Below are 27232 nucleotides of genomic sequence, written 5' to 3'. Positions count from 1 at the left end.
CAAGCTTTTGGGCACTTTCGCCCTTCCTCAGACATAGGAGAAATTTTACAATATTTGCAAGGTGGAAATGAAAATTCATATTTCACAGGAGAGCTGAAGGTGTTGTAAGATCTCCTGATTTGGAATAGTTCATTTTGTACAAAGTAGGTTCAGATAAAAGTTGGAAGAGTCTGTTTACCTTGATGTTGTCTGGTGTCAAGCAGGATGTTGAATTGTGTCTTTCTGGTTATGATATTTCATATTTCACAGGAGTGTGGGATGATGGATGCTTTCCTGGGCAAGGAATTTCTCTTATATTGAGGCAGCTTTGAGGTGTGTGAACATGCAGCTCTAACTGGAACAATAGGCAGGAGCCAGAGTGTCGGCTTTCAGCTTGTATATGATGTATTTCATGCACATGCTAGTATAAAATATGTTAATTTTTTTAATAACATGAAATACATGTATCATTAGAACATTAAATGAATGTATATTAAAAAACGTTGATTGCATTGTTGCTGAAGTTCACAGGCTATTTTCCAAATTTAAATTGGCCATGTATTCTTGCTTTTGTATGATGATCCATGCTGACCCTGGACTGCAAATTAGGTTCTAAATACTTAAAACAATGTTTATGCAAATGAACAGAGCACTGAATGGAGGGGACAAAAAAGCTAGTACTGTGAACTGCAAAGTAGTTCATGGGGGGGAAGGGGACCAGACCCAGGAATGCCAAAAGCTAGGTTTGAACTCTTAAATATGCCTGAGGAAAAATTGGAAACTTAGAAGTAAAGAATAATTGTAGCTAGGTGTTAGGGAAGTTGCAAGCTCTCTCTCTGCATTTTATGCTATAAAGCATATAGAACTCTAGTTATGTTAACAGGTATCACTAAATTAAGATCCTTCTAACTTGCTCATGACAATTTTTTAAAGTAAAATGACTACCCAAAGCAGAGTTAGTTCAAAATCTCATTCCCTAGACCAGTGGGGGCCAACCTTTTTTGGTAAGCATGCCACAAACTAGCCCTGCACCTTCCCCAAGTGTTGCTCTGATCTCCTTCCCCAGCCTGATCTGCTGATTTGCTTTTTCCGCCCTGCTTAGATTTGCTGCTCTGCTTCCTGCCTGAAAATCTATGAAATAATAGACACTAGGGGCTGGAAGGGACTTCGCAAGATCAAGTCCAGCCCCACTGCCATAGGCTGGAAGCCTGCTGAGGTCAAATGATCGCAGCAAAATAAGTGTCCAAATGTTTTTTGAATGAGTCCAAAGTGTAGGTGCTTGCACCACCTCTGGGGGGAGTCTGTTCCAGACCCTGAATACTCGGACTGTAAAGGAGTTTTTTCCTTATGTCCAGTTTAAACTGAGCTTCCAGGAGTTTGTGGCTGTTAGACCTTGTTATCCCTTGGGGAGCCCTGGTGAACCACTGTTCTCCCAGATCCCCCCCGCCCCCTTATGTACTTATAAACAGCCACCAAGTTCCCCCTGAGTCTTCTCTTCTCCAGGCTAGAGTCCCATGTCCCTCGGCTGCTCCTCATAAGGCTTGTTCTCTTTCCTTTTGATCATGCAGGTGGCTCTCCTTTGGACCCTCAAGCTTATCCACATCCCTCTTGAAGTGGGGGTCCAAAACTGGGTGCAGTACTCCAGCTGCGGCCTCTCTAAGACCGAGTAGTTTCATAGTCTCTAGGATCGGAAGGGACCTGAGTAGATCACCTAGTCCGACCCCCTGCCACGGCAGGAAATAATACTGGGGTCAAACAACCCCAGCAAGATGTTTATCCAACCTCCTCTTAAAAACCCCCAGGGTAGGAGCCAGCACCACTTCTCTTGGAAGTTGGTTCCAGATCCTAGCTGCCCTGAAAGCATCCAGTGACAGAGCCGGGGCTGCTCCCAGCAGGGCTTGCAGCATCCCAGCTGCCTGCTGGGAGCAGCCTGGGCTCCTGGCTTGCAGCAGTTACCCAGAGCTAGGAGGTTCCAAACAGTTATGCCGGGCTCTGGCATCAGCTCCGTGCTGGTGCGTGCACCCATGCTTTGGAGCAGGTGGTGAGGGAGGGGCCTGAAGCAAGGCAGCCCTGGTCTCTTCCCCCGCTCCCAGGACAGAGGTGATGGCAGGCTTCTGCCTGGAGCAGCCTGGTGTCTGGGCAGTAGCAGCAAGCAATGGGCAGGCTGCGAACAGGTGCGCTGGGCTCCACAGCTTTGGCATCAGCTCCATGCTGGCGGCAACTGCGTGCTCATCTCGGAGCAGACAGCGAGGCAGCACAGCCTGCCCTGAAGTGCCTGTGCAGTCTCAGCCAGTACCGACATGTGGGTGTATGTGCCAGTACAGAGCTGATGCCGGGGCTCCGGAGTCCGGCACAGCTGTTTTGGAGCCTTCCGGCTGCAGCTGGCCCTGGCTCTGGGTAGCTGCTGCCAGCTAGGAGCCTGGGCTGCCCCCAGGAGGCAGCTGGGATGCTGCAAGCTCTGCTGGGAGCAGCCCGGGCTCAAGCAGCTACCCAGAGCCAGGGTAGCTGCTGACAGCCACAGAGCCTGGGTGGGGGGCAAGGGGCACAAACAGGGCATCCTCTCATGTACCCTTAGCCCATTGTGGTGTTTTTTGGCACTCCGGCCAAAAAACATTGCCTACTCCTGGTTTACATGTATATTTTATCCGATGGAACCAGTGAATAGAAGATCAGTGCTGTAACCTTGTCTAAACCTTGTTTAACAGTAGCACTTTCTAGAGGTAAAAGTATATTTCTTGTAGCTTTGGTAATAAAACACTTCAGTTTAAAAACTTTAGAATCAAAATAATGATTTCTTTCTATAGTAAGTTCTTCTGTATTTTAAAAGCTTTTCTCCATTGCCATATGGTTCTGTGGTACAGACTATTTTCCAGCTTTTAGATTTTCATCAGGATGCTGTTTTTCTATGAGGTTATTAATCTCTAGACCTGTCAGGAGTTTTGTTTACTGTTTGTTTTTTGTTTCCCGCCCCCCCCCCAAGAATGTATTGTTCCTACAGAAGCAACCAGACAGTCTGCTGAGGCTTTATCAACTGCTTCAAAAGGGAGCTTAAGACAACCTGAAGACCATTTGTTCCCTCAAATGATGCACATCTTTACTAAGAAAAAGTGTGGCTAAAATGTCTCCTAATTCCTCACTGCCTTTCTTACTTCTGAGTACATTCTGAGCACAGGGTTTGCTAAATTGCATCCTGGAAGTCTGTGACTTGGCTGTGATTAGAGCAGAGATCAAGACTTCCTTTGTTTTGTTTCTTCAGGGGAAAACAATGTCTACTACTTAATCCTTATTCTCATTAAGGTCCCGTTTTGGTTTTTTTTTTTGTTTTTTTTTAAATCTGAACTAAATTTTATTATGGTGATTTTTAAAAACTGAGTCTGAAAGAAAATAGGTAGTATGCCGGGGATGAAATAAAGAAATATATCATATGTAAGGACTATCCTTTTTACATTTAGTGCACGAACTCTTGAGCCATCAAGTCCTGTCCTCTGCTGTTGCAAGTGACAACGTGTATAATCAGTTCATAACCTGATCAAGCTATTCCTAAAAGCAGTTGGCTATATGTTCCCTTAGTCCTTTTGAAGGCTGTTCCAGAACCTCACTGCTCTGATGGTCAAACCTCCTGATTTTTTCAATCTAAACGTATTTATGACCAATTTACATATATTTATTTCATGGCCATCATAGTCTCCTCCCTCTCCATGGTATTTACCTTGTTTTATAGAGACAAGATTGCTGGCTTCATGCGAGGTGGGGGGTTTTATATTAATGTTATTTTAGCTTTGTTCTAGTTTTTGTGCTGTCATACTGCTGCGCTCTAAACTGGCACAAAGTCATATTTGTTCCTATGTGTATGTAAAATTCATTCCCTCTGACACCAGTTTCTGCTTTTAGAAAACAATAAGGTTTATACCAGTAAAATAAAGTTGAGAGCTGTTAGGATATATCACTGTTCCCCAGCCTTTTTATATCTGGGGTACACTCTCTGGAATAAAATTGGTGGCAGGCTTCACTCTTAGGGGTGTGGGGAGTGTAATATGTGAGACTTACACAGAGGTGCCCCACACTTTGGCCTCATGGGCTGGATGAGCAGTGCCAGGTCAGTTCCTGAGACTTATCCCAATCCTTCTACAAGGAACTTGGAAACTTGGCAGGCATAGTTGTGGGGGGGAGCCCCATGGGCTGGATCTTGTACTAATAAAGTCTCATTTTTTTTTTTTTTTTTTTTTTATTACACACTTCCAAGGTGCACTAGTGTGCTGAGGCATATACTTCGGGAATCACGGGCATATGCATCCAGTCCCCCAGCCCTTCTTCATGCTGTGGTCCATGTGCCAGTCGGCGTTCGGTCTGGTTGAGGACAGAACCAGACCTGTCCACCACTGACAGCTGGACAGGGAGTGCTACATCCCAGGAAGTCCCCACTATTTTTATCTGCTTCCCAGCCAGCAGGCACACTTAGCTCAACTCCCTGCTGCAGAGGGGTGCTTTTTCTGTGGGGAATTCCATTCATCTTTCAAATTATTTCTAACCATTTCACTTAGGTTATCTGATGTGTCCCATTTGTCTTTCTGGGAGATTGCTGTCTGAGTTGTGCTTCACCTCTGGGCTATTGGCAATATTTGGTGCCTTGCAGGCTTCAGGTGGAGAGCTAGGCTGAGAGACCTTACTTTCACCTTTTGGCTTTTTCCTACTTTACCCCCAAAATCTGGGATCTCACTACAGAGCTGTGGCTAAGCTGGTGTTCCTCTCCTAGCTCAGGCTGGGCTGGATCATAGAATCATACAAAATGAGGGTTGGAAAGGACCTCAGGAGGTTAGCTAGTCCAACCCCCTGCTCAAAGCAGGACCAGCCCCAACTGGATCATCCCAGTCAAAGCTTTGTCTTAAACCTCCCAGGATGAGACTCTAAAACCTCTCTGGGTAACCTCTTCCAGTGCTTCACTATCATCCTACTGAGTTTTTCCTAATATCTAACCTAAGCTTCCCTTGCTCAACCCTGTCTCTTCAGCAGGAACAGTCAGATTGGAAGATTACTTAATCAAGCAGCTTCTTAACAGATTTTTGGGGAGTGATGCTGAAAAATGTATTAGAAAATCATGCATCTGTCCTTAGAGGTATGTCCCCAGTGGCAGAGCTTGGCTGTCTCCCTCTAGAGAGGCACTGAACACAGCATGGGCCCTGCCAATGCTGGTGTGGTAAAAGGGTCTTTAGTACTTAAAGTCTTACTTATGAAGTCCTTTTCCCTGCTCACCTCTAAGCTCAGCATAACAAATTAATTCAGAAAAGGCCGATGCAAACTTCTGCACAGATTCTTTTGGAGGCACATAATTAGGGAATTTTCCTCAGGGAAGGAAGCCTGGGTTCTGAATTGGAGAAAGGGGATTGTATGTTTTGAGGGGAGGGGATTTATTTCTTCTATCCTCATATTTGATCCCTTCCGGTTTGTTTTATTTTATATGAACTTCAGTGTGGCATGCTTTTGTGTAATCCACTTACCATGGTCAGGACCTTCTGTGGGCAGTGTTGAAATCTTTAGCTATTTTGATGAACTTCCTGGGTGTGTATTTTTAGGTTGACTTGAAACGTTAAGTGGTATGGAGTAACAGACTCAGGTTCTGATGCAAGATGGATGACAAATGTACAAATCTTTCCTCTTGATGGGCTGTTGTTGTGTTGTGTTTTGTGTTTTTTAAATAGTGTTAAGACAGTGTTCTCTACAGTGTTATGTTTGGTAGTCAGCTGAGTTCTGATTGATTTGGTGTTTCTAACTCACTGGGGGCCAGTCTTTTTAGCAGGTGTGCTACAGATTATTCCCTCACTCTGATCCCCTTTCCCTGCTGCTTTTGGTTTCTGCTTCCTGCCCTGTGCACTACTGTACCCTCCATGATCTGCTACATGTCACACAGAGGCTACCTATGCCATCTATAGCAACTGGTGCCGCAGGTTGGCCACCCTGTCCGAATTGGTTTACAATATATAGTTTCAGATTCGCTTTTGGTAAGGAATTGCTCACTCTAAGGTAAAATATATGGTGAGCTTTCCTTTGAGTGCTTGTTGTTTCATCTCCGATGTCCAGGGGCCTAGAGAACAGAGATTTTGCTAGCAGCACATCTTTGATTCACATGTATACTGGTCTGAAGTAAAATGCTCTGGAAACAAATGGCAGGCAAGTTTAGTCCCAGGGGTGATGGATGATGTGCTGCCAAATAGAGTGAGGTCTTTTCAAGATCTGGCTGCTGGCTCCAGATTCCATACAGCTTTTTCCTATGGTGTTTGCTTCCATTCTCCTTTAATAAAGAACGACCTTATTAGAATCTATGGGGCCCATATAAGAAGCCCATTCATAGCAACTGAGAGAGTATGTTGTTGCCTATGAAAGCTCATGCCTCTTTGAACTAGTTAGTCTCTGAGATGCCACCTTGTCCTACTTTCTGCCTTACTTGAGACTAACATGTCTAGTAACCTTCATGAGGCCCATATGACAGGCTTAATTTTAGATTGCATGGTCTAGGGCTTTGTCTGTATTGAGAGTTAGGATAGACTCTTTTAAGGCCACCCAAAAGCTCACCTACCTACACTGCATGCTCATTAATTCGATTTGTGGCAGCAGTCCAACTCAACTTTTGGAAGCCAACTCGCTGGATAGGGAATTGCAGCTGCTACCTTTTGCCTCCTAGTCCTTTTCTCAGTCCCTTCAGTTAATGTGGAACTGACTTTTAGTGCATGAAGTCTGCCAGCAGCAACCCTACACTTCCTTGTTGTTGACTTCTGGCCCTTCTGTACCTATCTTGCTTTCTCTATTGACCAGAATTAGAGATTGATGTGGAAGGAGAGACATAGTCCATTGTTTATGCAAAAAGGCTTGGATCCACAAATAAGTGGCATGGGCAGCATTGGTACAAGGCATGTTTAGAGATGAACAAGGGCTCATGTGGTCAGGGCTGGTTAATAACAATATAATGTAAAGTTCAAGCTCAAATCCTGGTGCCAGCAGTAACACAAGACAGTCTTCTAGATTGCCTTGTATAGGAGATGAAGTGATGCACTTTCCATTCACTGCTAAAGTGGATCTCTGTATCTGACCTCATGGACTAGAAGAGCATGCTCAGCTGGAGTCCAGGCAGGATTCTTTTAAATGACCTCGCCATTGATTGTATGTTCCAGACAGCAGCGTAGGGCTCCATTCATACCTTTACTAACCTACAAGGCTCCAGGCCCCCATAGGCCTAGTTAGTATTCTACTTGGGAGTTGCCTTCAGTGGCATACACGTGGGGACAAGCACTCCAAGCAAGAAAAGTTTAGGGAAATGGCCAGCCAGTGTAATATTTGGAGTTTAACATGAATTCCTTTATTCACTGCCCTTCTCTGCTTTGGATTTCTTGAATGTTCTGGGGATATCAGGAAGAAAAGAAACCCATGTGGTGCTTGGTTCTGCATCAGCCTTTGCAACCTTGCATTGCAGAAATTATTGGGGCATGTGTGTGGACTGAATGCTAACTGCCAGCAAGACTTCCTGCTGCTGCAGCATGTGTGGACCTTGTGCATGCCATGATATGGAATACGTATCTGGGTAATGCCTCTTGCTTATCCATATAGTAAAGAGAGCACTCTAACCTTTCTTTGTATGCCTGTGAAGTGACTAGGGAGGGAGGGAGTGACAGGCACTGTAGTATACTGTCACTGTGGACTTGTAATTCAGAATGAATAGCAGTAGTTTATGAAGACCCTGATCCATTTCTTTAGACCCAGTGCAAACACAGTGGCAGCCCTACCCCAAAGGGCATATAGTCTAAAGAGAGGAAATAAAGGAAAAGCGAAAAATAATATGGTTATTTATAGATGCAGAAAATAAGGCCTAGAGATGGAGTGACATGACCAAAGCTCATGCAAGAAGCTAGTGACAGGTTGAAAACTTGAAGTTTGATTTCTTGATCCAGTTGCTCACCATGAGTTCCCTTCCTTTCATCAGTTGAGTCCATTCCTCCACAGTTTCAGAGGGTATTGAAGTGAAGTTTTCCTTGCAAAAATCCCTGTTTTTTCCAGCAGAGGTGGGTGCTAGACTGCAACTATTAACCTGTACCAAGAGCAAGATCACCTAAAGTAGTCTAGAAAAAATTATGCAGAGTATCCCAGGAATAAATATCAAAAGCAGTGAGTAGTTTGTTCTTAAAGAATGGGTGCTTTTTCCATGCAGGAAGCAAGTGTTATCCATGATGCTATTTGGTAACATTCTGTGTTTAGCTCAGACATTTGATGCCCATCCATAATAAAGATAGGGTAGTGGGGTTGTTTTTTCAGACTCAGTATTTTGTAGCTCTGCACTCGCATTGACTCTTCCAAGTTTCACACACTCTCCACTGCTACCATTTTGGCTCAGTCTCTGGATATGCTTATGCTGCAGTCAGAGCTGACCTACAGCTTGTGTAGCTGTATCCACACTACCTGTGCACATGCTGGCTTTGCTAATGGCAGAACCTGTACTTGGGTTCTGGGCAATTTCTGCAGCTTGCACTCTGGGCTAGGTCATTTGAAGTTGGCTGGGGCATATCCACATATTTGACTATGTGTAAATCAGTGATTCTCAGCCAGAGTGAAGGAGTGGCCTGGGATCTGGGGTGGGGTGGTATCCTTTAAAGGGTGCTGCTGAAGTATGAGAAGATAAGCAGATAAGGGCAGGTTAAGACTTGGCCCTGCCTGGCTGACGCTTTCTTTCCCCACCTCCTTCCCCCCAGGTAACCACTGTAGTAAAGGATTAGTTTTTTAAATGAGATGCCATTCAATTCATGAGTTAGAGGGGTGGGTCAAGTCCAAAAAGGTTGAAAACCACTAGCTTAGGTACTTTATATGAGCATGAGAGTATATCATTTCCTATTTCTGTTTACCTTACCTAGTAACCTGGGATGGCTGGCTGTTTCAAGATCACTTTTTTTCTTTTATAGCTTGCACTGAAGGGATCTAACTACAGTGGACTACTGGAGCGACATCATATTCATACAAAAAATGTGGAGCATGTTGTAGACAGTTTACGGTAAGCATAAACATTTAAGAATGATGGGGAAAGGTTTTTTTTGTTACTTATTTTTACAATATAAAGTAACTTTTTATTAAAGAGATCTGTGGTACAAAATCTAGTTCTTCCTATCTCTGTGAAGTCCTGCAGAGATCAGCCAAACGAGCTGATAAAGTTGACATGCACAATGGCAAAGATCCTTCCTACGAGGCCTGCAGCATGTGCTCACTATACTTGGGACTCTCTTGTTTTTTGTTGATGTGCTTGTTGCTGTAGACTGCAGTTTGCAGCCCTGATCAAGTAAATGATTTAAACTCAGACAACACTTTCAATGTAAAATATGCTGCTTGAGCAAAACAGGTTAATTTGTAGGCAGTGCTGATAATGGTTTCTGTGTGGAAATCCTGGGAGACTCTGGAAGGGAAGCATTTTAAACCATTTAAGTAAAGTTGTGACTCTGTGGTTTGAGTAAGTACATGGAGTGTGTGGATTTCTGGCTAGCGCACCAAAAAAAACCAATTGTGTATAACAGTAGAACAGGTTATGAAGCATCTTTCATGAAACTGCCTTTTTTTATAATATAGTTATGTAGTGAACCATTTTAAAACAGATATATCAGGTCTCTCAGGACAGTAAATGAATCATTAAATGCACAGAGCTAGTACACACTAAGTTGGACACTTCAGAAAACGTTTTTCCAATATTACTCATATATTAAATAGCGTAACTAACTTATCCTTTAACACCTACGTTTCATATCCGCATGAAAACTTGAACTGACATGTTTGTTCTTCATTGTGCTTTCTCTGCCCTTTTCTAGGAATGAGAGGATTGAGGTCCGCCTTGTTAAGCGTCGTGAATATAATGAAGAGACAGCTCAGTGGGCAGATGCTGTTATATCAGCCGGAGGTATTCATTTTTGTGGGGAAAGGTGTCGTGGATTTAAGAGAATGGTAATCTCTGTTATGAAGCATTATGAAGAGTTTGATTGCTTCATGCTTTGTAGGGTAGTCGGTGCATTTTTGGATAAAACTCTTAAAAATAATCTGGGGGAAAATTAAGTGACATGACCCATCTTCTTTTTCTTGTGCTTCAGCTCAGTAGGTTTTTTTTTGGTTGTTTTACATGCTGTAGAGATGCTAATGATACAAGGTGACACAATCTAAACTGTAGAATTGGACATACTCTCAACTCGTGTAAAAAGATAATAGTGTTTTGAAGCATCCTTATCTTGTAGTTAAGTGTGTGGGGTGAAGATTTAGCACTCTTTCTCCTACTTGTTCCTCCTTTCCCCTCTCCCGCCCTCAAATTTTTTGCTCACTTACACATTCATCTGTTTGGTTTAAGCATTTAACCAGATGCACTTACCTGAATGGTAAACCTGCCAGCTAAAAGGTTGATGAGGAGAAGTAGTAGGATTCCAGTGTCATAATGCAAAGCAAATATCCTCCTAACTGCTGGGCTGCCTTCTGGGATACAGTCTCTTGAGGGAACCTTGGGGATTTCATGTTTTATGTTAGACTTTGGCTAGCAGATGTTTGTAAAAATCCAGAGGACTCCCAGTCCCACTTGTGTGTAAAGTAGGAAAGAAAGAACATTCTTTCCCTTCTTGCTCCTTCCCCTATTCAGAATTTCTTGGTGGTTGTACTTATGATGTGGTCTCTGCTTTTGTACTGTTTTTAAAGCTGCAGCAGAGAATATTCTGATTCTTCTCAGTTTCATTGCTGCCTCTGGGATTCTGAATAACAATGAAAACAGGTGGATTTTGGTCACTTGTTTTGTTGCAGGCTGCTTACAGTACTACTGCATCTGTCTACAGTGTTTTTGAGTCTGTATTGGCTTACCCTTGTTCCAGTTACAAAATGGTAGAAATATATATTTAAATGAGAAGTATTTGGACTTGAGATATGGCTCATTGAAACTCATGTTATTTGGGAACATTTAAGGCCTTCTACTGAATAATGACTGGAAGCCACAATTGTGGGGAAAAATATATGTATGTTTGGTCTTGGTATGTATGTATACTTCAAATACTATTTCTGAAGTTTGTGGTAAATGATCAGAATTGCATCACATTTCCATACGCTAGTAAAGTTCTGGTACAAAAATAGTAAGTACTTTTTTTTTTCCTTTAACTGATACGATATAGCAAGAATGGGTTTTTTCCCGTGTACCAGTTTTCATTAACATACAAAAGCTTCCACAGATGCTAGTCTTAGATTTGCTTAAACCAAAAATTAACTGTCCATGTACAATTATCAAATAAGTTGGTGTTTTTAGTGCTAGCTCCTGTAAACCTTGGACTTTTACTGTGCTTCTAAATTAATTTTGTCTCAGCAGTATCCAGCTTTAAAGACTGAATAAATGCTTTAAATGCAGAGGTGTAGGTTGTAGCCATGTTGGTCTAAGGTCATAGGCAGACAAGGTTCTTTGGGTGAATCTAATATCTTTTATTAGACCAAATTAAAAGGTTGGAAAAAATTTTTAGCAAGCTTTTGGGTTTAAAAACCCTTTGTCAAGCTGAGGAAGTCTCTGCAGTTGGTGTGTTCTCTTCATTCCATCAAGGAAGAGCACGCTTAAATGCAGGTCCATTTTTCAGTTTTACTTTTGTCTTACCTTGTTAGTGCCTAGGTAAAAGTGCTTGAAAACCGATTGCAGCGCTGCTTTGTGTATCTGAGACTCGATTTAATATGGAGTGTTTGAACATTGTTCCGTAAAAGTAAAGCCAGTTTTTCATGCCTTTTATTTTTTTCCGTAGGTGACGGCACAATGTTGCTGGCTGCCAGTAAAGTATTTGACAGATGTAAGCCAGTTATTGGAGTAAACACTGATCCAGAAAGGTAAGAATAACACATTTGGGAAAACAGTAATTTTACTTGGTCAACCACAATATGAATTTGTGCATGTTGCTATTCCGTACAACACAATTGGATGTAAGGGTCTGGAAAGAAACCCAGAAGCCTCCAGAAAAAAGCTCGTTTTGTTTCCAGTTTTTTAAACAGAAACAGTGTTTGTATTGTTGCATTGCTTGTTCAGAAATCCAATTCAACAATGCATTTTTTGGATGCTGGAAAGGTACTTCTAGTATAGCAAGGCATTTGGTCCCGAGTGTAATCTGGGAATCTGCTAAGTACACTGCTTCTGCACCAGTGGAAAAGAAGCCAGTTATTCTGTACAACCTCTAACTTCTTGTTTGTTTCTGATTCCATGATCTTCCACAGTACATGGGCAAGGGGGGAAGTGGTCTGTGTTTTGATACATGTCCACATGGTTTAAAAAAAAAAAAAAAAGTTTGGAGAAACTTGGTCAGTTTGTATAAATCTTCAGCTTAATGAAGTACCTGAAGATCGTGGTAAAGGATCAGAAACTGGATCTTTCAGACACACATTTTGATTAGAGAAGTTGTAAGGAAAGAAACTTGGGCAGTCATAATTTTTCCAAGCTTCAGCTGTTTAAGTTATGTTACTTTTGTTTGCAGATTAATTAGTATTGCTTAGAATTATGATATTTGCCCTCTATATGATAGTGCACAATTTAGAAATCTGGTATTTCTGGAAGTTTTTAAATATAACCAGATTTTACTATTAATGCTTACTCCTGTGTTGTTATGCTGAATGAATATGTATAGGGAAGTTCACTTCCCAAACCTTTTCTCTCAAAACATGAGTTTCTTCTGTTCCTGCATCATAATATTAGGCCTATGTTCACCTATTATATCTGAACCCTGAGACTGTAACTTCCACTTCCGTTTAAAATCAACAGTATTACTGCCCTGTATCTTCAGCATTTTAAGCTTTTCCTGTTAGGGAGAGCTGTCAACAGGCAAAACATTGTGTATCTTAATATAGCTACCATCTATTATAGTAGGTATATCTGTCGAGTCAGAAATATAGGCTTGATACTTACTTCAAAAATGACTGCTCTATTTTCACATGCTAACTGAAATATAAAGAATATTTTCCTCATTCTTAGGAGAAATAAATAAAAAGTAGATTCTGTAGTGGGTAACTACTACAGAGAACCCCCAAATATCTGTTTTCTCTTTCTAGGAGAAGAAATGATGGAGCTTTCAAAATTTGTAGAAGTGTTACATTCCATAAGCAAGAATAGGTGTTTAGTGCACAGTTTATGTATGTGCGTGCATGTTGTCTGTTTTGGTTTTTGGTTTTGTTGTTTTTGGTCAGCATCAGCTTTTCACTGCTGTCACAGAAAACATTGTTATTGAGCTGAAATCTTTTCTGCTGGCTTCTATAGTAACTGCTTTTTTCCATCCAGAGGCAAATTCATAGGAATCTGGTAGTATTTGAATATCAGACTGGCTCCAAAACACTAAGAAAGCAAACTCCCATTCACCAAGCATGTGTCCTTGAACAAATATTTGTGAAATGACTAAATGTTAACTTAAATTGTCAGTCACTTAACTTACACTGGAGTAGAACCCAAGTCTCTAGAGGTCATGTAGAGACAGGTTTGAAGAGTGACCTTCAAGAATATGGCCTGAAGTCAGAATTCCAAATCAACCTTTATGAGTCTTTTTAAAGTATTATTTGTCCTACAGCTCCCACTGACAACCAAGCAGGTAGGTAGAAGTAAATCTGGGTTTAATTCTACCTTATTTTTGAAAATGGTGGTGTATGGCTTTTGTAAATTCTGGGGAATAATCTGAATGCCACATAATAATATAGCTGGTAGTTATGATTAACCTCTTGTATTAGACGTTCTATTCAATTAATGCTTTTGGGAAGCTTTTGAAACTGCTTCTCACAATCACTTTCAGTGTATACACCAATAATGTGTGACAGATAAAAAGCATAATTCCCTGTAAGTTTAAATTCTTACCAGAACTCTTTTTTTTTTTGGTGGTTTCTAGGTTTGGCTTGAGCTTGTAAAATTGTTGATCGGCTCTTTAATAGATAAGAAGATAATGGCCAAATGAGAGACTCAGTTCTTTCCCTACCCAACTCAGTCTGATCTGGCATTTGTAATGGTTTGGTTTTCCGCCATATCAGCTCTGAATAGTACTAGAGGTGGACTGGTATATTGGTCTATATCATATCAGCACCAGTAAAAGGAAAATTGACATTAGCAATCAGCTTCTTTTGGTTGGTGCAGCCAATAATATCACCAATAAATGTTGTATGCATACACACAGCCAGGAATGCAACCTGGCAGCTTGGAAAGCAGCCTCCTGTTGGTAAGAGTTTGGGGGGGTAGATTGAGGCCCCCATGGTGAGGGAAGGAGTGGTACTGGGGCCCGGACAGGCACTATGCAGCTGGGCCAAGGCGCGGGAAGCTCATCCAGGAACAAGGTGGGGAGCACCTCCTGGCCACTTTGTGCACCCCCCAAGGAGGCGTGGGGTGCATGTACTCCCCTGTATTTGTGTGCAGGGTGAGGGTGTGTTCAGGGCCAGGGGCTGTGCTGGCCACTTCATGCGGGGGGGGCGGGGCTACAGTGAATTTTGAGATGGCTGTCGCCCATCCTGTAAACAAACCCCTCCCCCCCCAGCTGCTGCTGCTGCTCCACCCCCACCTGCCATCCCCGAGCACTGCCCTGGCCCAGCCCCCTGCTGGGAAGAGGCTGGTGCAATCCCCAACCCTGAGCCCACAGCAGGTAGCCCACCCTCACTCCACATACAAATGCAGGGACACATGCCTCCCATGGGGTTGCCTGCAGTGGTAGAGAGCCAACTCGCCCCTCCATTCCCCTGGACAAGCCACCTGCAGCTCCATCCTGCACCCTGCCCCAGTTGGGCAGCACCTGCCCTTGCCCCAGCCCTACTCCCTCCCTGTGGGGGGTCTTGATCAGCACACCCACACCCTTCCCCTCCCCACAGACTTACCAGCCAGATGCTGCTCTCCAAGCTGTGAGGCTGCATATTGGCAATTGTGTTGGTATCAGCCAGTCATGGCTGGCTAATAATCAGCCATCAGTATCGACCCAGAAAATTCTTTGTGCACCCCTAAATAGTACAGAATGTTAGGGTGCAAAATAGCTACCTTAAGATGGCAAATATCTAATGTGAAATAAGAAAATTGATTTGCTGAGGGTATCAAGGCTCAGTTTTTTTTGGCTTGGACCCAAGCTTCCTGTCACCTTTGTCTGTAGATGAGAGAGTCTCTCCATCTGGGAGGTTGAAATTAAGCTACTTGTTATTGTAATGGGAGGCAAGTTGGTTGCTATATAACTTTTTACAACACCACTGGTGGAGTAAGCACATTTGGGAAGGATTGTCTGATTCCAGTGACTAGGCATATTTCTGGAAGCCAGCCAGCTCAGCAGTATTGCTCTAGGGTTGAGCCTTAGTGGTTTTACTGTCAGCTTTATGCAGATTTCCCCATGCTCCTTCCAGTGCATCTCTATCCAGACCTGTTTCAGAGATGAGAGTAGGTCCATCATTCTGCTAGACTCACTGTTATGATGGCTTGTTATGTATACAAAATTAATCCATTTAGTTTTGTTTTATTCTGGTTTTTTTTCCCTTTTTTATATGGCCTTTATTCAGATGGCTGAATCTGAGCCATTTGCTAACAGCAAATAATGCCTCTGAACTGTTCTCATGCTTGCTCTCATAATGAGAGAGAACACAACCAGTTTTAAGAGATGGAAAAATTTAACTTTGTTTGAAGCAATAAGAAGAACCAGTTCTCAATGGTTAGGCCATCACACTTAACTGTTATGTCCTTTTTCCACTTTTAGGTCTGAGGGTCACTTGTGTTTACCTGTGCGTTATACGCATTCCTTTCCAGATGCTCTACAGAAGCTTTATCGTGGTGAGTTCAGGTAGGATTGTCTGATCTTTGTTGCTACAAAACATATTTGCAGAGGAGAGCATATGTAATGATGAGCAGTTGCACAAGCAGGATAAGAAAAGTTAATACAAAATATAATTTCTTTTAAATGAACTTAGAGACTTACCATATTTAGGAGTGGCTTTATGATTAAAGCATTGGTTTAAGACAGAGGTGTCTAATTCATGTCATGCCCTAGGCCAGATCAGGACCCTGGGGCTTCTTATAGACCAGATCCAGCCTGGGGCATGTTGCAGCTGCAGCTCTGGGACAGGGCATGCAATACACAGCAGTGGTGGTAGTTCTGGCTTTTGCTACCTGCCCTACTGGAGAGCTGCTGCTGCATGCCCCATGGTGTGATGGCAACTCCAGTTCTAGTATGGGGCATGGCAGGGCCAGCAGCTGAGGAGGTAAGGCTGCAGTGGTGGTGCTGGGCGAAGCAGCTGGAGGATAAGTAGGCATGCAGACAGAACTGCAGCTCCCAGCTGTGACTCAGAAGGTTTTTCTGCAAAGTGTTTTGAGTTTTATGTTACCCCAGACCGAACAGAAATTCACTGTTGGTTCCAGGGGGAGGGAAATCCAGCTGTGGGCTGGGAGCTTGTAGCCGGGTTCCTATAGCAATGCTCGGGACTCTCTGCCAGTGCTTGCTGTTTTCAGAATGGGAGTGGGGGAAGGCAGTAGAGGGAGCTCATTCGTGGGACTCTCCAGCTGGTGCTGAAGGGTGGGGTGGGTGAATGGAAGCCCCTCCACCGGGTTGGGGAGAGGAAAGGGGTCTTCGGTACAGTGGCCCCACCCTCCAGAGATGGCTAAAAAAAACCAAACCCCACACTGAACTCCCTTCACTCCGTTTCCCCCTCCTGTTCTGAAAACAGCCGCAGGCTGGTAGGCAGGGCTATTATTTTTACCCCCAATTTCAGGCCATCCTGTGGGCTAGATAGAGCAACACCATGGGCCCTTTTGTTTGACACCCCTGGAATAGATGCATGAGGTCTGAGATTCAGTTTCCAGCTCTAACAGAGACTTCTGATGGGGAACTTGACAATTTTGCTTGCACTTTTGACCTTTGCAGAATAATATATTCTTCTACTCCAGTAATGCAGGGATAGTGCCATGCTAATATTTAGAAGTATACTTAAACTATATAGTGTGTATAGTGTGGGAGTTATTTGTTGTGAGGCATTTCAGAGTTTTGCACTTAAAGAATGCCATAATCTCAAAGTGAAATAAAACTGGGGAATAATTTCTGAACTAATAAGCACTTGATAACTACAGCTATGAGACTTTTGTACAAGCCAAGTTTAAACTGAGCACGGTCTTAAGACCACTTAAATTTGAGAGCAGATTAGATGTTTGAAATCTTGGCTTAAAGCAGGTGCGGGCAAAATGTGGCCTGTGGACCAGATGTGGCCTGCCAGGCCATTCTATTCAGCTCACGAGGCTGCTGAAAAAAATTTAGAAAATTTAATAGTTATCTGCCCCTAGCTGCCTGTCATACAGCCATTGGTGGCTTGCCAAAACTCAGTAAGTGGCCTTCCACCTGAAATAATTGCCCGCCCCTGGCATAAAGGGATGCAGTCTCTATGTGTGTAACCTCCCGTGCCTCTCCCCCGAGCGTTGCGCGTTTGGACTCTTCACGAACCTTGCTGTGGCTTCTTGGGCTGCACGGCCAGGCTATTGGGAGTGGTCTTGAGTCAGTTTCCCAGGGGTCTCGCCTGCCACGTCTTCGAGTAGTTTTCTATCAGGAGGACGAGGTCTGGTCCTGCCTCCCCTGGTACTTTCCTTCGGCCTTCCTCACGGTTGTTTCTTCTTGGGACTCCACTTCCCCTACAGCCTGCCTAATGCCAACCATGGTGTTCTCCTTCAGGGCCGATGCTCTGGCGCTCGGTTTCTTAGGGCCTGCGGTCATTGGCTACTGGTGCTACTTGTACCAAGCACTCCCTGTGGCTCCTCTTTGCTCTTGGCTTACGTGGAGCCAGACTCTACCCAGGCTCCAGCCCCACTTGACGCATCATTTGCTCCCCGAGTTCGGTACCTGCCACCTGTCGTCTGGGTCAGGGTCCTGTCCTCATTGTATTCACTGGTGTCCCAGTCTCCAGTCCATGCTGGCTCTGTAAGCGGCTCCTTGGGCCCTCACTGGCCCAGCATTCCTTTTGTGCTCCCCTTCTGAGGGAGCCACCAAGTCTCTTCCCCAGGCTGGCCGGGGACACTGTTTCCAGTCCCTCTGGCTTCCTTCCTGCCAGACGTTTTTCTCTTGGTGCCAGGTGCCTGCACGGCCAACTGCCCTTGGCACGCTTTTATAAAGTGTGTCCAGGCAGACGCGGGAGCCATCCCCAGCTCTGCTGTGGGCTCTTCTTTTGATCTTCATCTGTGAACTGCTACGGTTTCACTTTCGGCTACTGGTGCAGCATCCTGCTGCCTCTCCCCTGACTCCGGTAAGTTTCCACCACAGTGTGGAAAATTAATGTAGCAGTGATGATTAGCTTCTATTTACTGCTCTAATTGCATCTTATTTATTGCCACTGACCAATTTAATTTGTAGCTGGATTCTAGTGTAAACTGGGTTGAGATATGATGGTCAAATGAATGAAACCTCAGCTAATGTGGTCTTATAAAAGCTAACTGTAAATAATCAGATGGTTCACCTTGCATTACTAAACTGATAGTCATTTTAATTTCTAGCAGGAGTCAAAGACCTTGCCTATAGTGTAGAAATTCCAAGAACTTGGCACCATTTTAACAGTGATTAAGTTCTAGAGATGTTAAAGTTGAGGATCTTAGTGCGAAAGAGCTGCTTGCTGCCATAACCATTTTTAACATTGTGTTAGCAGAACTGTTCAAAGCACATATGGTTGGAGAATCTTTGATTATACCTGCTGTAGTAGACATTTGTAAAGTACCGTTTGGCAAGAGCATGTGGATAGAGTTAAAGATACTTGTTTCAGACCATACTGTTTCTCAAAGAATTTGTGAAATGGCAGAGGATGTGGAGATGCAACTGCTTGAGAGGTTGAAAACCATCTCTACATACGTTCTTCAGGTTGATGAATCTACAGATATAGGAAATCAGACTCAACTGTCAGTATTTGTTTGCTGTGTTTGGGAAAGGAAGTTGGTTGAAGACCTTTTTGTTGTTTTGAACTGCCAACACGAACAACAGGAGAGGATATGAATGAGTGAAAATGGGAATAACAGTAATGGTTGCTTGCCTAATGGACTTAAATGATGGAGCATCAGAAGTCACTGACATTTTAGAGGTAATTTGTAGCCATCTAATAGGGCTTGTTGCTCAGTTTAACAGGTATTTTGATGAAATGGAAAAGTCACTACAAATTGACTGGGACTGGATCAGGGATCTGTTTTCAAGTGCTACCAACAAAGAAATGCTGCACAGTCTGAATGTTCACGAAGATGACAAACTGATTGAACTGAGCAAAGAAAGCTTTTTACGCCAGAAGCATCAGAGTTGTGGATGAAACATCTCAAGTTTTGCTTGGAAACTGAAACTGAATATCTAGAGCTTACAAGGAAAGCAATGTTGCTCCAAGGATCAAGGAGCTCTGAAAGACCCACGCAAGTGTCCTACTGAAATAGCAAGATCTGGAATTACTTGGCTTATTTTTGGATATTTCTCATTGACTTTTAATTTTTAAGATTTTTAGTTTTAAAATATGTATTATTTTGATGTTAAAGGTCTTAAGTTATAAATATTTAAAGGACAGTCATAATAACTTTGTTATGCAGAAACATGCTAATGCAAACACTTCATTAAGAGTTGTAATATTATGCAGGAGCATACCAGGCCCAAACATTAATAAAGCATTTAATGTTAATTACTGTAGCCTGCCTTTATCACACAATTCGGGAGCTGTCAACTGGGGGTACATGTACCCCCTGCCCCCACTGCACCATGTCTGGTTGCTCGGCCCCCCTCCTTCTCCCCCTGCTCAGTGTCTGGCTGTGTGCCTCGCCCCCCCAGGGGGTACACTTATTAAAAAAGTTTGAAAACCCCTGACTTGAGCAGTAACATTATAGCTCAAGAGAGGAAACAAAACAATACTGGCACAACTTCCCAGTTTCTTCCTCTGCTGCAACAACACTTTCTCAGGAAGCCTCTTACAGTTAGTGCTAGCTGTCTCCTTCCAGCACCCCCTGGTTCCCACTCTTAGTTTCTGTTCCCTTCCTCTCTTGCAGGTCAAGGCTCACTACCCCTTGTGCCAATTTACTCTGTCCCTCTTCTGGTTCAGCTTTCTTCCCTCCACACTGGAATTGGATGTTTGTTTGTTTTTTCCTCTGCCACACTGTTTAAGTAGTTAATTAAGGGACATAGAAGAGACGAGCTTCTGACTCTGAGGGTGCAGAACAACCATTGCAGGGAAAAATCCAGAGCTTTGATTATCCTCAGTCTGTGGGAATGGTATGCATGCGGTAGTGTCAGTGCTAGGAACCGAGGTTTCAGCATGCTCACTGAGGTTAGAATCCTTGGAAGTTTTAGCTAAAAATCTAGTTTGCATCTATAATTTTTAAAGACTTATACATTGGCCAGTTTTAAGTGAATTTTTACAGCGATGCCAGGAGGCATATCCCTGATACAGAACACTTTTTCAAATTTCAGCTGTAGAACATGGTGTAGAGCAGGGGTGTCACATTCATTTGGGGCCTCCAGCCAGATCCAGACTGTCGGATTCCTTGTGAGACGGATGCAACCCAGGGCATGAGGGCTGCTGCAATGGCGAGTGGCGCCCCATGGTAGTAGCTGAGTGGGGTCTGGCAGGATCCAGTGATGACAGGAGTGGGAGCAGTGCAGAATCTGGCAGCAGTAGGCCAAGCTCAGTTCTGATGGCAGTGCTCAGTGGGGCCAAATGGCCAGATTTCTGGCACCCTTGGGTAGCCCAGTGGCTGGATAGAGGGACTCAGTGGGTGAAATCTTGCGTGCGGGCACTGTTTGACAGCCCTGGTCTAGAGGTTTTCCTTGAGAAGCTTACAGATATTTTTTTTTTCCCTAGCTTAACTCACAGAAATGGCAGAAACATTTTGGGTGAAATCTTCCATAATAATAGTAAGCCTGAGGCATGGAAAAATTTGCCCTAGACAGTCTGGCAAAATGTTACCAGTGACTAAGCAGGGTTATCTAATTGAAGATGTCAGGCAACTTTAAATGATACGTGGGACTATGTTTTTAAGGCATGTGATTGTGACTGCTTTTAAAGATCAAGTTCTTCTGAGTGGAAATTGAGAGGAAATTTCTGGTGCTGTTTCCAGTTGATATATACTTTTAAACAGGAGGGGAGGGGCAGGAATTTTGCTGTTCTGGGAAAAACTGGAGGAGGGGGAAGTCTCAACAACTTGGAAAAGGACACGAATACCAGTGAATGTGTTCCACATAAATGCTGTAAGAGTTCCCAGAGCATGGAGTGGGTCTCATGGAGGTGGATGGGAGTAGGGGGGATGGATGAAATATTCCCTCTGAGCTCCCAAAAATTGCAAACACGATGGTACAAAGCTACCAATTTTCCTTTTTTTGTCACAAATTCTGAGTCCTTCTATTTTTTCCAAACCCCAAAGAATTTAAGGCTGGTTAGGGTCATGTGTGTGTGGAAGAATAAATATCCTTGCTTGCAATGATTTAAGGTTTACAATACAGTAGATCTGTCCATCTGGCCTGCAAGGAGTTAAATTGCAGCCTAGAGCTCTCACCTGGCTGCCATTTTCCCCCTATTGCTTGGCTGCAATCTCCGTAGGTTCTTTTTTCCTCTTCTTGTGGCCACTTCCTACCTCTGCCCTAGAAGGTGGAGCAGTGCAGAGCAACATGGGGAGCTGAGGTGCGCTCCTGGCCATATATTTGGGGGGCAGATTGTGCTTGTCTGTGGCACCACTGCACTGGGACTCGCATGTTGCAGCAGGAGTGAAGGTAATTCATGTCTGCCTTGCACCAGTGGGGATGCCAGTTGCCCATAAAGCAGTAGGAAGAAACATCTGCACGACCTGGTGGCTCATGGCTCGCTTGGTGCAACCCCTGGGGTGTGTGGCCACTAAGAATGTGGAAGTTGGATAGCCTGGCAATAGACGATCTCCTAAAAAGTTCAAAACGCTTTTTTAAATCGGCAGCTAATAATGCAAACAACTAGGTAGAATTAATTTAAGTAGTTTGAAGTAATGGGTGAGATGGTAGAAATTGAATTAGGATGTCTTTGCAAGTCTGTTTGAAGCTTTGAGAGTGACTTTTATATTAAGGAACTCTCTTGTGTCTACATAATCTGGTGAAGGTAAGCCACCACCCAATGAAAGAGTCAACTGCTCATGCTATAACCCACCTCTCTATTTGATTTATGTATTTATTTATTATTATTATTGTTGTTATACTTTTAAGGTGGCAGTGGCGGCAGAGAATCAGATTGTATCTTGAAGGAACGGGTATTAATCCTACCCCTGTAGATCTGCATGAACAACAGTTAAGCCAGGAGCAGCACAGCTGGGCCCACATTAATGGCAGATTCCAGGATCAAAGTAAGTTGAAGATGACATCGTGAATGTAAACAACAAAACTTGGCATCTGATAAATCAGAATGGCCGGTTGCTTGTGCAGTGTTTTGATACTGGTATAACTAATGTGATCTTGCAGAGTTATCCAAGGTAATAGTGCATGCAGTCTTCTCCAGTTCTTAGCAGGGTAACTTAAATTCTCCTAGAGATATGGTCCTTTCAGTTAGGACCTGGACTTGTAAGCTCTTTAGAAGGGAACTGTCCTCAGTTGGTTAGGTTTATACCTGATGTAGCAGGCTCAGGAATGTCCTGGGGTGGTCTTTTGCCCCCTGAAAGTTAGCCTAACCATTTTTTGGCAGTTACAAATAAAAAAGACAAAGAGACTGTCTTAAATTCCCAATATTTGTGTAGTCTGTGGTTAGCTAACAGGTATGCTAGCTCATACAGTGTCGTTAAAATTCTGAAAAATTTAACAGACTTGGAAGTCTGTTTTAACCTTGCTGTTTAACCTGCAAGAACGTTGGAATTTCAGGGGAAACTGGGAAGAGATTGATCAACACCTTAAGTGGATGGATGGATAGGAAGAGGCCATAAGATTTTATGTAAAGTGTTTCAAAGCTAGACACTCCCCTTTAGGTGCAACAAATGTTCTGCAAGACTTTTTTTTTAAATGAAATGTTTAAACTAATTGTACCTGGTCTAATTCACATTTTGAAAAGAATTTATCAGTCTTATAAAACAGAGGTATGATTTTAAATAACTTGGTGTATGGGAGGAACCATTTTTGGTGCAAAAAGTGTCACACAAAATGGAACTGGAAATGATCTTTACTGTTGAACAGGCCATTGCTATTATATGCTTATCACCAGCATCCGAAGGAGAAACAAAGATGTGAACAGAGTGAGAACTTTAGATGTGGAGGCTTTGAAGAGTCAGGTACTCCTACAGAATCGGCCAAAATCTGTGCAATTCCTGATAGTTTTAGGTTTTTGACCAACCTCATGTGACAATGTTATGTTAATGTTAATTCTGCAGCAGAGTTGGTACTGTGATCCACCTTCAACCTGGCAGCACCTGGGATCTGCTATAATACCAAGAAAATAGCCCCACAGGAGAGTTTGGAACTCACTTGGAAGGTTTCTTACTGCTCTGCCCCCAGGAAATCAAACTTTACAGCAGTGGATTCTTCTGTCTTTGCATGGCTGGGTAGAATATTACTGGACAATGTACAGGGGCAGAATAGAAATAATCAAAAAGCAGTAAATTAAATCATGTAAGGAATAAAATGAGGTAGAGAGAACCTTCTAAAGACTTTACAGTATTACACCTTTATTTGTGGCATTGTGATCAGTTTTGGTTACCTCATCTGAAAAGTGATATGGAATAGTTGGAAAGGGTTCAAGAAGCAGGAGGGAGGTGCAGGAAAAGAATGAGACATAGTGGGCTTAATTAATAGTAAAGGTGCTTTCGAAACTTTGGAAATGAAATTAATGTCTTTTGTGCTTTTAACAAGGCTTTGGATGCTGTCTCACATGACATCCTCATTAATAAGCTAAAGAAATGCAGATTACGTGAAAAAAAAATTGTTTGGATTAGCATGTTCAATTAGCAGTCATCAATGGCTTGATTCCTCCTCTCAACCAGATAATGTGATTCCCCAGGGGTCTGTCCTGGGTTTTAGTAGTATTTAACATCTTCAGTAATAATTACTTAAAGAGGTGGTGGAATCTCCATCCTTGGAGGTTTTTAGGTTCTGGCTAGACAAAGTCTTGGCTGGGATTATAAATTGGGGATGACCCTGCTTTGAGCAGGGGGTTGGACTAGATGACCTGCTAAGATCCCTTCTAATCCTAACTTGCACACAATCCCATTGTCCAAATCATAGCGTGCCTAGCAAACTGCAGGTTAAATCAATGGCGACACATAGTGAGTGCACAGGGGTGTGCGTGCACTACCTGTGAAGCCATGCTCCCTGTCTAGGTGATAGGCAGGGGGGGCAGGCAGTGGCCTGCTTCCCCGTGAACACCAGCTGGGGAGTGGGGCTGCTAGCAGAAGCGACTGCACTGCTTCTGGAAGTGACTGCGGGACTTCCAGAAGTGGCGTGGCTGCCTTCTGGTGAGAGATCTGCTGTGGGAGGATGGGTGCATGCCCCCCCTCCCCCATCAGTGCAGTCGGCTGCCAGGGGACCAGCAGAAGTAATTCTTCTACTCTATTTGGCATTGGGGAATCCTTACATGAACTACTGTGTACAGTCTTGGGCTTCACATTTCAAGAAGGATATGGACAGATTGGACAGATTACATTGGAGAGCAACAAAAATAATGAGAAGCATGATTTATGCAGAAAGGCTGAAAGAACTAGCATTATTTAGTTTGGCAAAAAGAAGATGGGGCAGGGGAGGGGGATTTGAGAGGAGTTTATTAAGAGAAAGCTAAAGGGCTTTACTCAGTCCTGTCCCCTACAGCTACAAAGAGCAATGGCTTCAAACTGCAGCAGAAGAAACATACGTTCTAGATTAGGAATACCTTTCTGGCTATGAGTGAGTTTAAGCATTGGAACAGGCTGCCTAAAGAAGTTACATCCCTGGAAACTTTCGAGACTACATTAGACTGCCGTTTGGTTTGGCTAGGACAGTTTAGTTAGGGATGTGCCTGTCTTAACCAGTGGGCTGGACTAGATGAATTTGTGAGATCCAATCCAGCCCTACTTGCCTATGCTCCAGGGCATAAAGCCACTTTCCAACCATAGGGATTAAGAAGGACTAGGGCTTTGGGGTCCGAAGCAGCATGTCCAGGTTGAAAAGCTGGTCTCGTTGGGCTCCCCGAAGTGGTTCGGAGCTTCTGAAGCGCTTTGGAGCCGCTTTGGAGATCTGGCCATAGGGTATGACGGGGAAAAATAAAATAGCTATAACTCCTGTTGTTTTTTGTCTGAATGGGATGAAATTTTCAGGGTAGTAGACCCTGCAGAGAGCATGAAGCCTGCCAAGTTTCAGGAAGATCAGTATAGAGGTTTGGGGGACCTGCACCCCAAATTCATGAAAGAAACTGTCATGTCTATGTGTTACAACACGGGGGTGAAAACTGCAGGGCTGGTAGCTCTTGCTGAGGCCACAAAGCCTGCCAAGTTTCAAGAAGATCAGTGCAGGAGTTTGGGGGAATTGCCTCTCAAGCTGTGGACAAGCAAAACTTGTGCCATGGGTGACACTGCAAGTGTTTAAGGTGCAGCGGGGTGACAGCTGCAAGGATGGTAGATCATCTTGAAACTTGGCAGGCTTTGTGGCCTCAGCAAGAGCTACCACCCTGCAGTTTTGACCCCCCTGTGGTGTAACATGTAGACATGACAGGAGTTTTGCTTTCAAGAACTTGGGGTATAGTTCAGCCCCCAAACTCCTGCACTGATCTTCTTGGAACATGATGGGCTTCATGTTCTCAGCGGAGGCTACCACCCCTGCAAGTTCCATCCAAATCAGACAAAAAAACAACAAAGTTATAAATATTTCATTGATTTTCCCCCATTATACCCTATGGCTGGATCTCTGAGGCGGCTTTGGAGCCGCTTCAGCCGGATCAAGGTGGAAACCCGGTCTGGAGCTCCAGATCAGATCACTGCCATCCGAAGCTGGATTGGATTGCTGCCGACTTGCACGGGCCTAGGAAGAAACTTTCATTGTTTACTCGTATACTGTCTAGAACTTACTGCGAACATGTTCTCATAATCATTACCAGGATTCTTGTTTTCCCTGCTTAACAAAAAATGCAAATTCTCTGATTAGAGCCCCAAAATTTGGGGTGCGTGCGCATGTATGTGCATACGCAGATGAACATTATTTCCTTGATATGTTTACAATTTTAAAGTTTTGGAAGACTACCAGTGCCTTGGTCACTATAATAAAATAAATTCTAAATGCCTATAAATTTTGGCATTTTGATTTTAGGATTTTATCATAGAAAATCAGAGCTCCCTGTAAACAACTCCCCCCCCCCCCCCCCCCCCCCCCCCCCCCCCCCCCCCAGCCCTGCTGGAGGAGGCCCCCAGCTGCCAGGGCAAGGGGGCCAGGGACCCAGGTCCACAGCCCCCTCCCCTCACAGTGGTGCCCGAGCCCTGGCAGTCAACTGCAGGAGGCGAGTACAGCTCCTCGCTGCTGTGCATGCTCCCAGTGGGTTAGGGTTAGGGTAATGCCAGGATGATGCCTGCCAAGGCGCTGCCCACCCCCCCGGGCTTCCCACGTGCTGCTGGGGACAGGAGGAGGCCGGCCAGGCCAGTACCAGCCAGCAGAAGCCAACTTCAGCTGCATGCTGCTCCAGATGAGACGGACCCGGCCGGGTCAGCACCAACAGGAAGAGCGGCATACAGTGGAGCTGTGTGTCGCTCGGGACTGACCAGCGCAGGTAGGGGGAAAGCGCAGCTGAGCCCCTGCTGCTCCAGCTAGGCTCATCCTGTCCTGAGAGGCACATGGCTACTCTTCTTCCCACATGCATCGCGTCGGTAATGTCAAGCTGACGCGGAGCATGTGGGAACCTTGTCCCTTCAGCAGCCATTAGGAAGCTGCTGAGGGGCTGGGAGAGGGACAAGGGGTGGGAATGAAAATAAACTGTTTACTTTCATTTCCTGTCGCAGCACCGCGGGTCTCAGGAAATGCCTGGCGGGCCACATGGTGGGCCGTATGTTGGACAAGCCTCTACTACAAGTTCCATGCTGCCATGGCGAAGCATCCCCTGTCTGTGTGCAGCAGCAGTAAGGGGCGCAACCTCATGCTGCTACTGTGTGGGCAGGAGACACATTGCCAGAGCAACACAGCTTGCAGGGGCAAGGAGCTTCCTTGCGGGGGCCCTGCTCTGCCCTACAGTGCCAGGTCTTGCCCACTGGGCTGTGGAGGCCCCAGGGGAAGGCAGCAGGGAAAGGAGCCCGAGCCTGCAGTGGCCAGCCCACCCCCACCCCCAGCACAGGTCTGGGAGGGAACAGGTTCCCCTGTTC

General features: G+C 44.2%; 1 protein-coding gene across 1 annotated transcript in view; it reads left to right on the top strand.

Moving 5' to 3' along the window:
* The window catches only part of NADK2 (NAD kinase 2, mitochondrial), a 59140-nt gene that overhangs the window by 14050 nt on the left and 17858 nt on the right, over positions 1–27232 (top strand). Inside the window, exons 2-6 of the mRNA XM_090037222.1 lie at positions 8919–9007; positions 9810–9898; positions 11748–11829; positions 15687–15770; positions 22146–22282. Of these exons, the coding sequence (XP_089893348.1) occupies positions 8919–9007; positions 9810–9898; positions 11748–11829; positions 15687–15770; positions 22146–22282 (481 nt within the window). The remainder of the gene's footprint in view (positions 1–8918; positions 9008–9809; positions 9899–11747; positions 11830–15686; positions 15771–22145; positions 22283–27232) is intronic.

The sequence above is a fragment of the Crocodylus siamensis genome, chromosome 3 (assembly GCF_052110815.1).
Source record: "Crocodylus siamensis isolate JL-2025a chromosome 3, ASM5211081v1, whole genome shotgun sequence".
Taxonomy (NCBI): Eukaryota; Metazoa; Chordata; order Crocodylia; family Crocodylidae; genus Crocodylus; species Crocodylus siamensis.
Note: the sequence above shows the minus strand (reverse complement) of the source record. Positions and strands in the feature narration are given on the sequence as shown.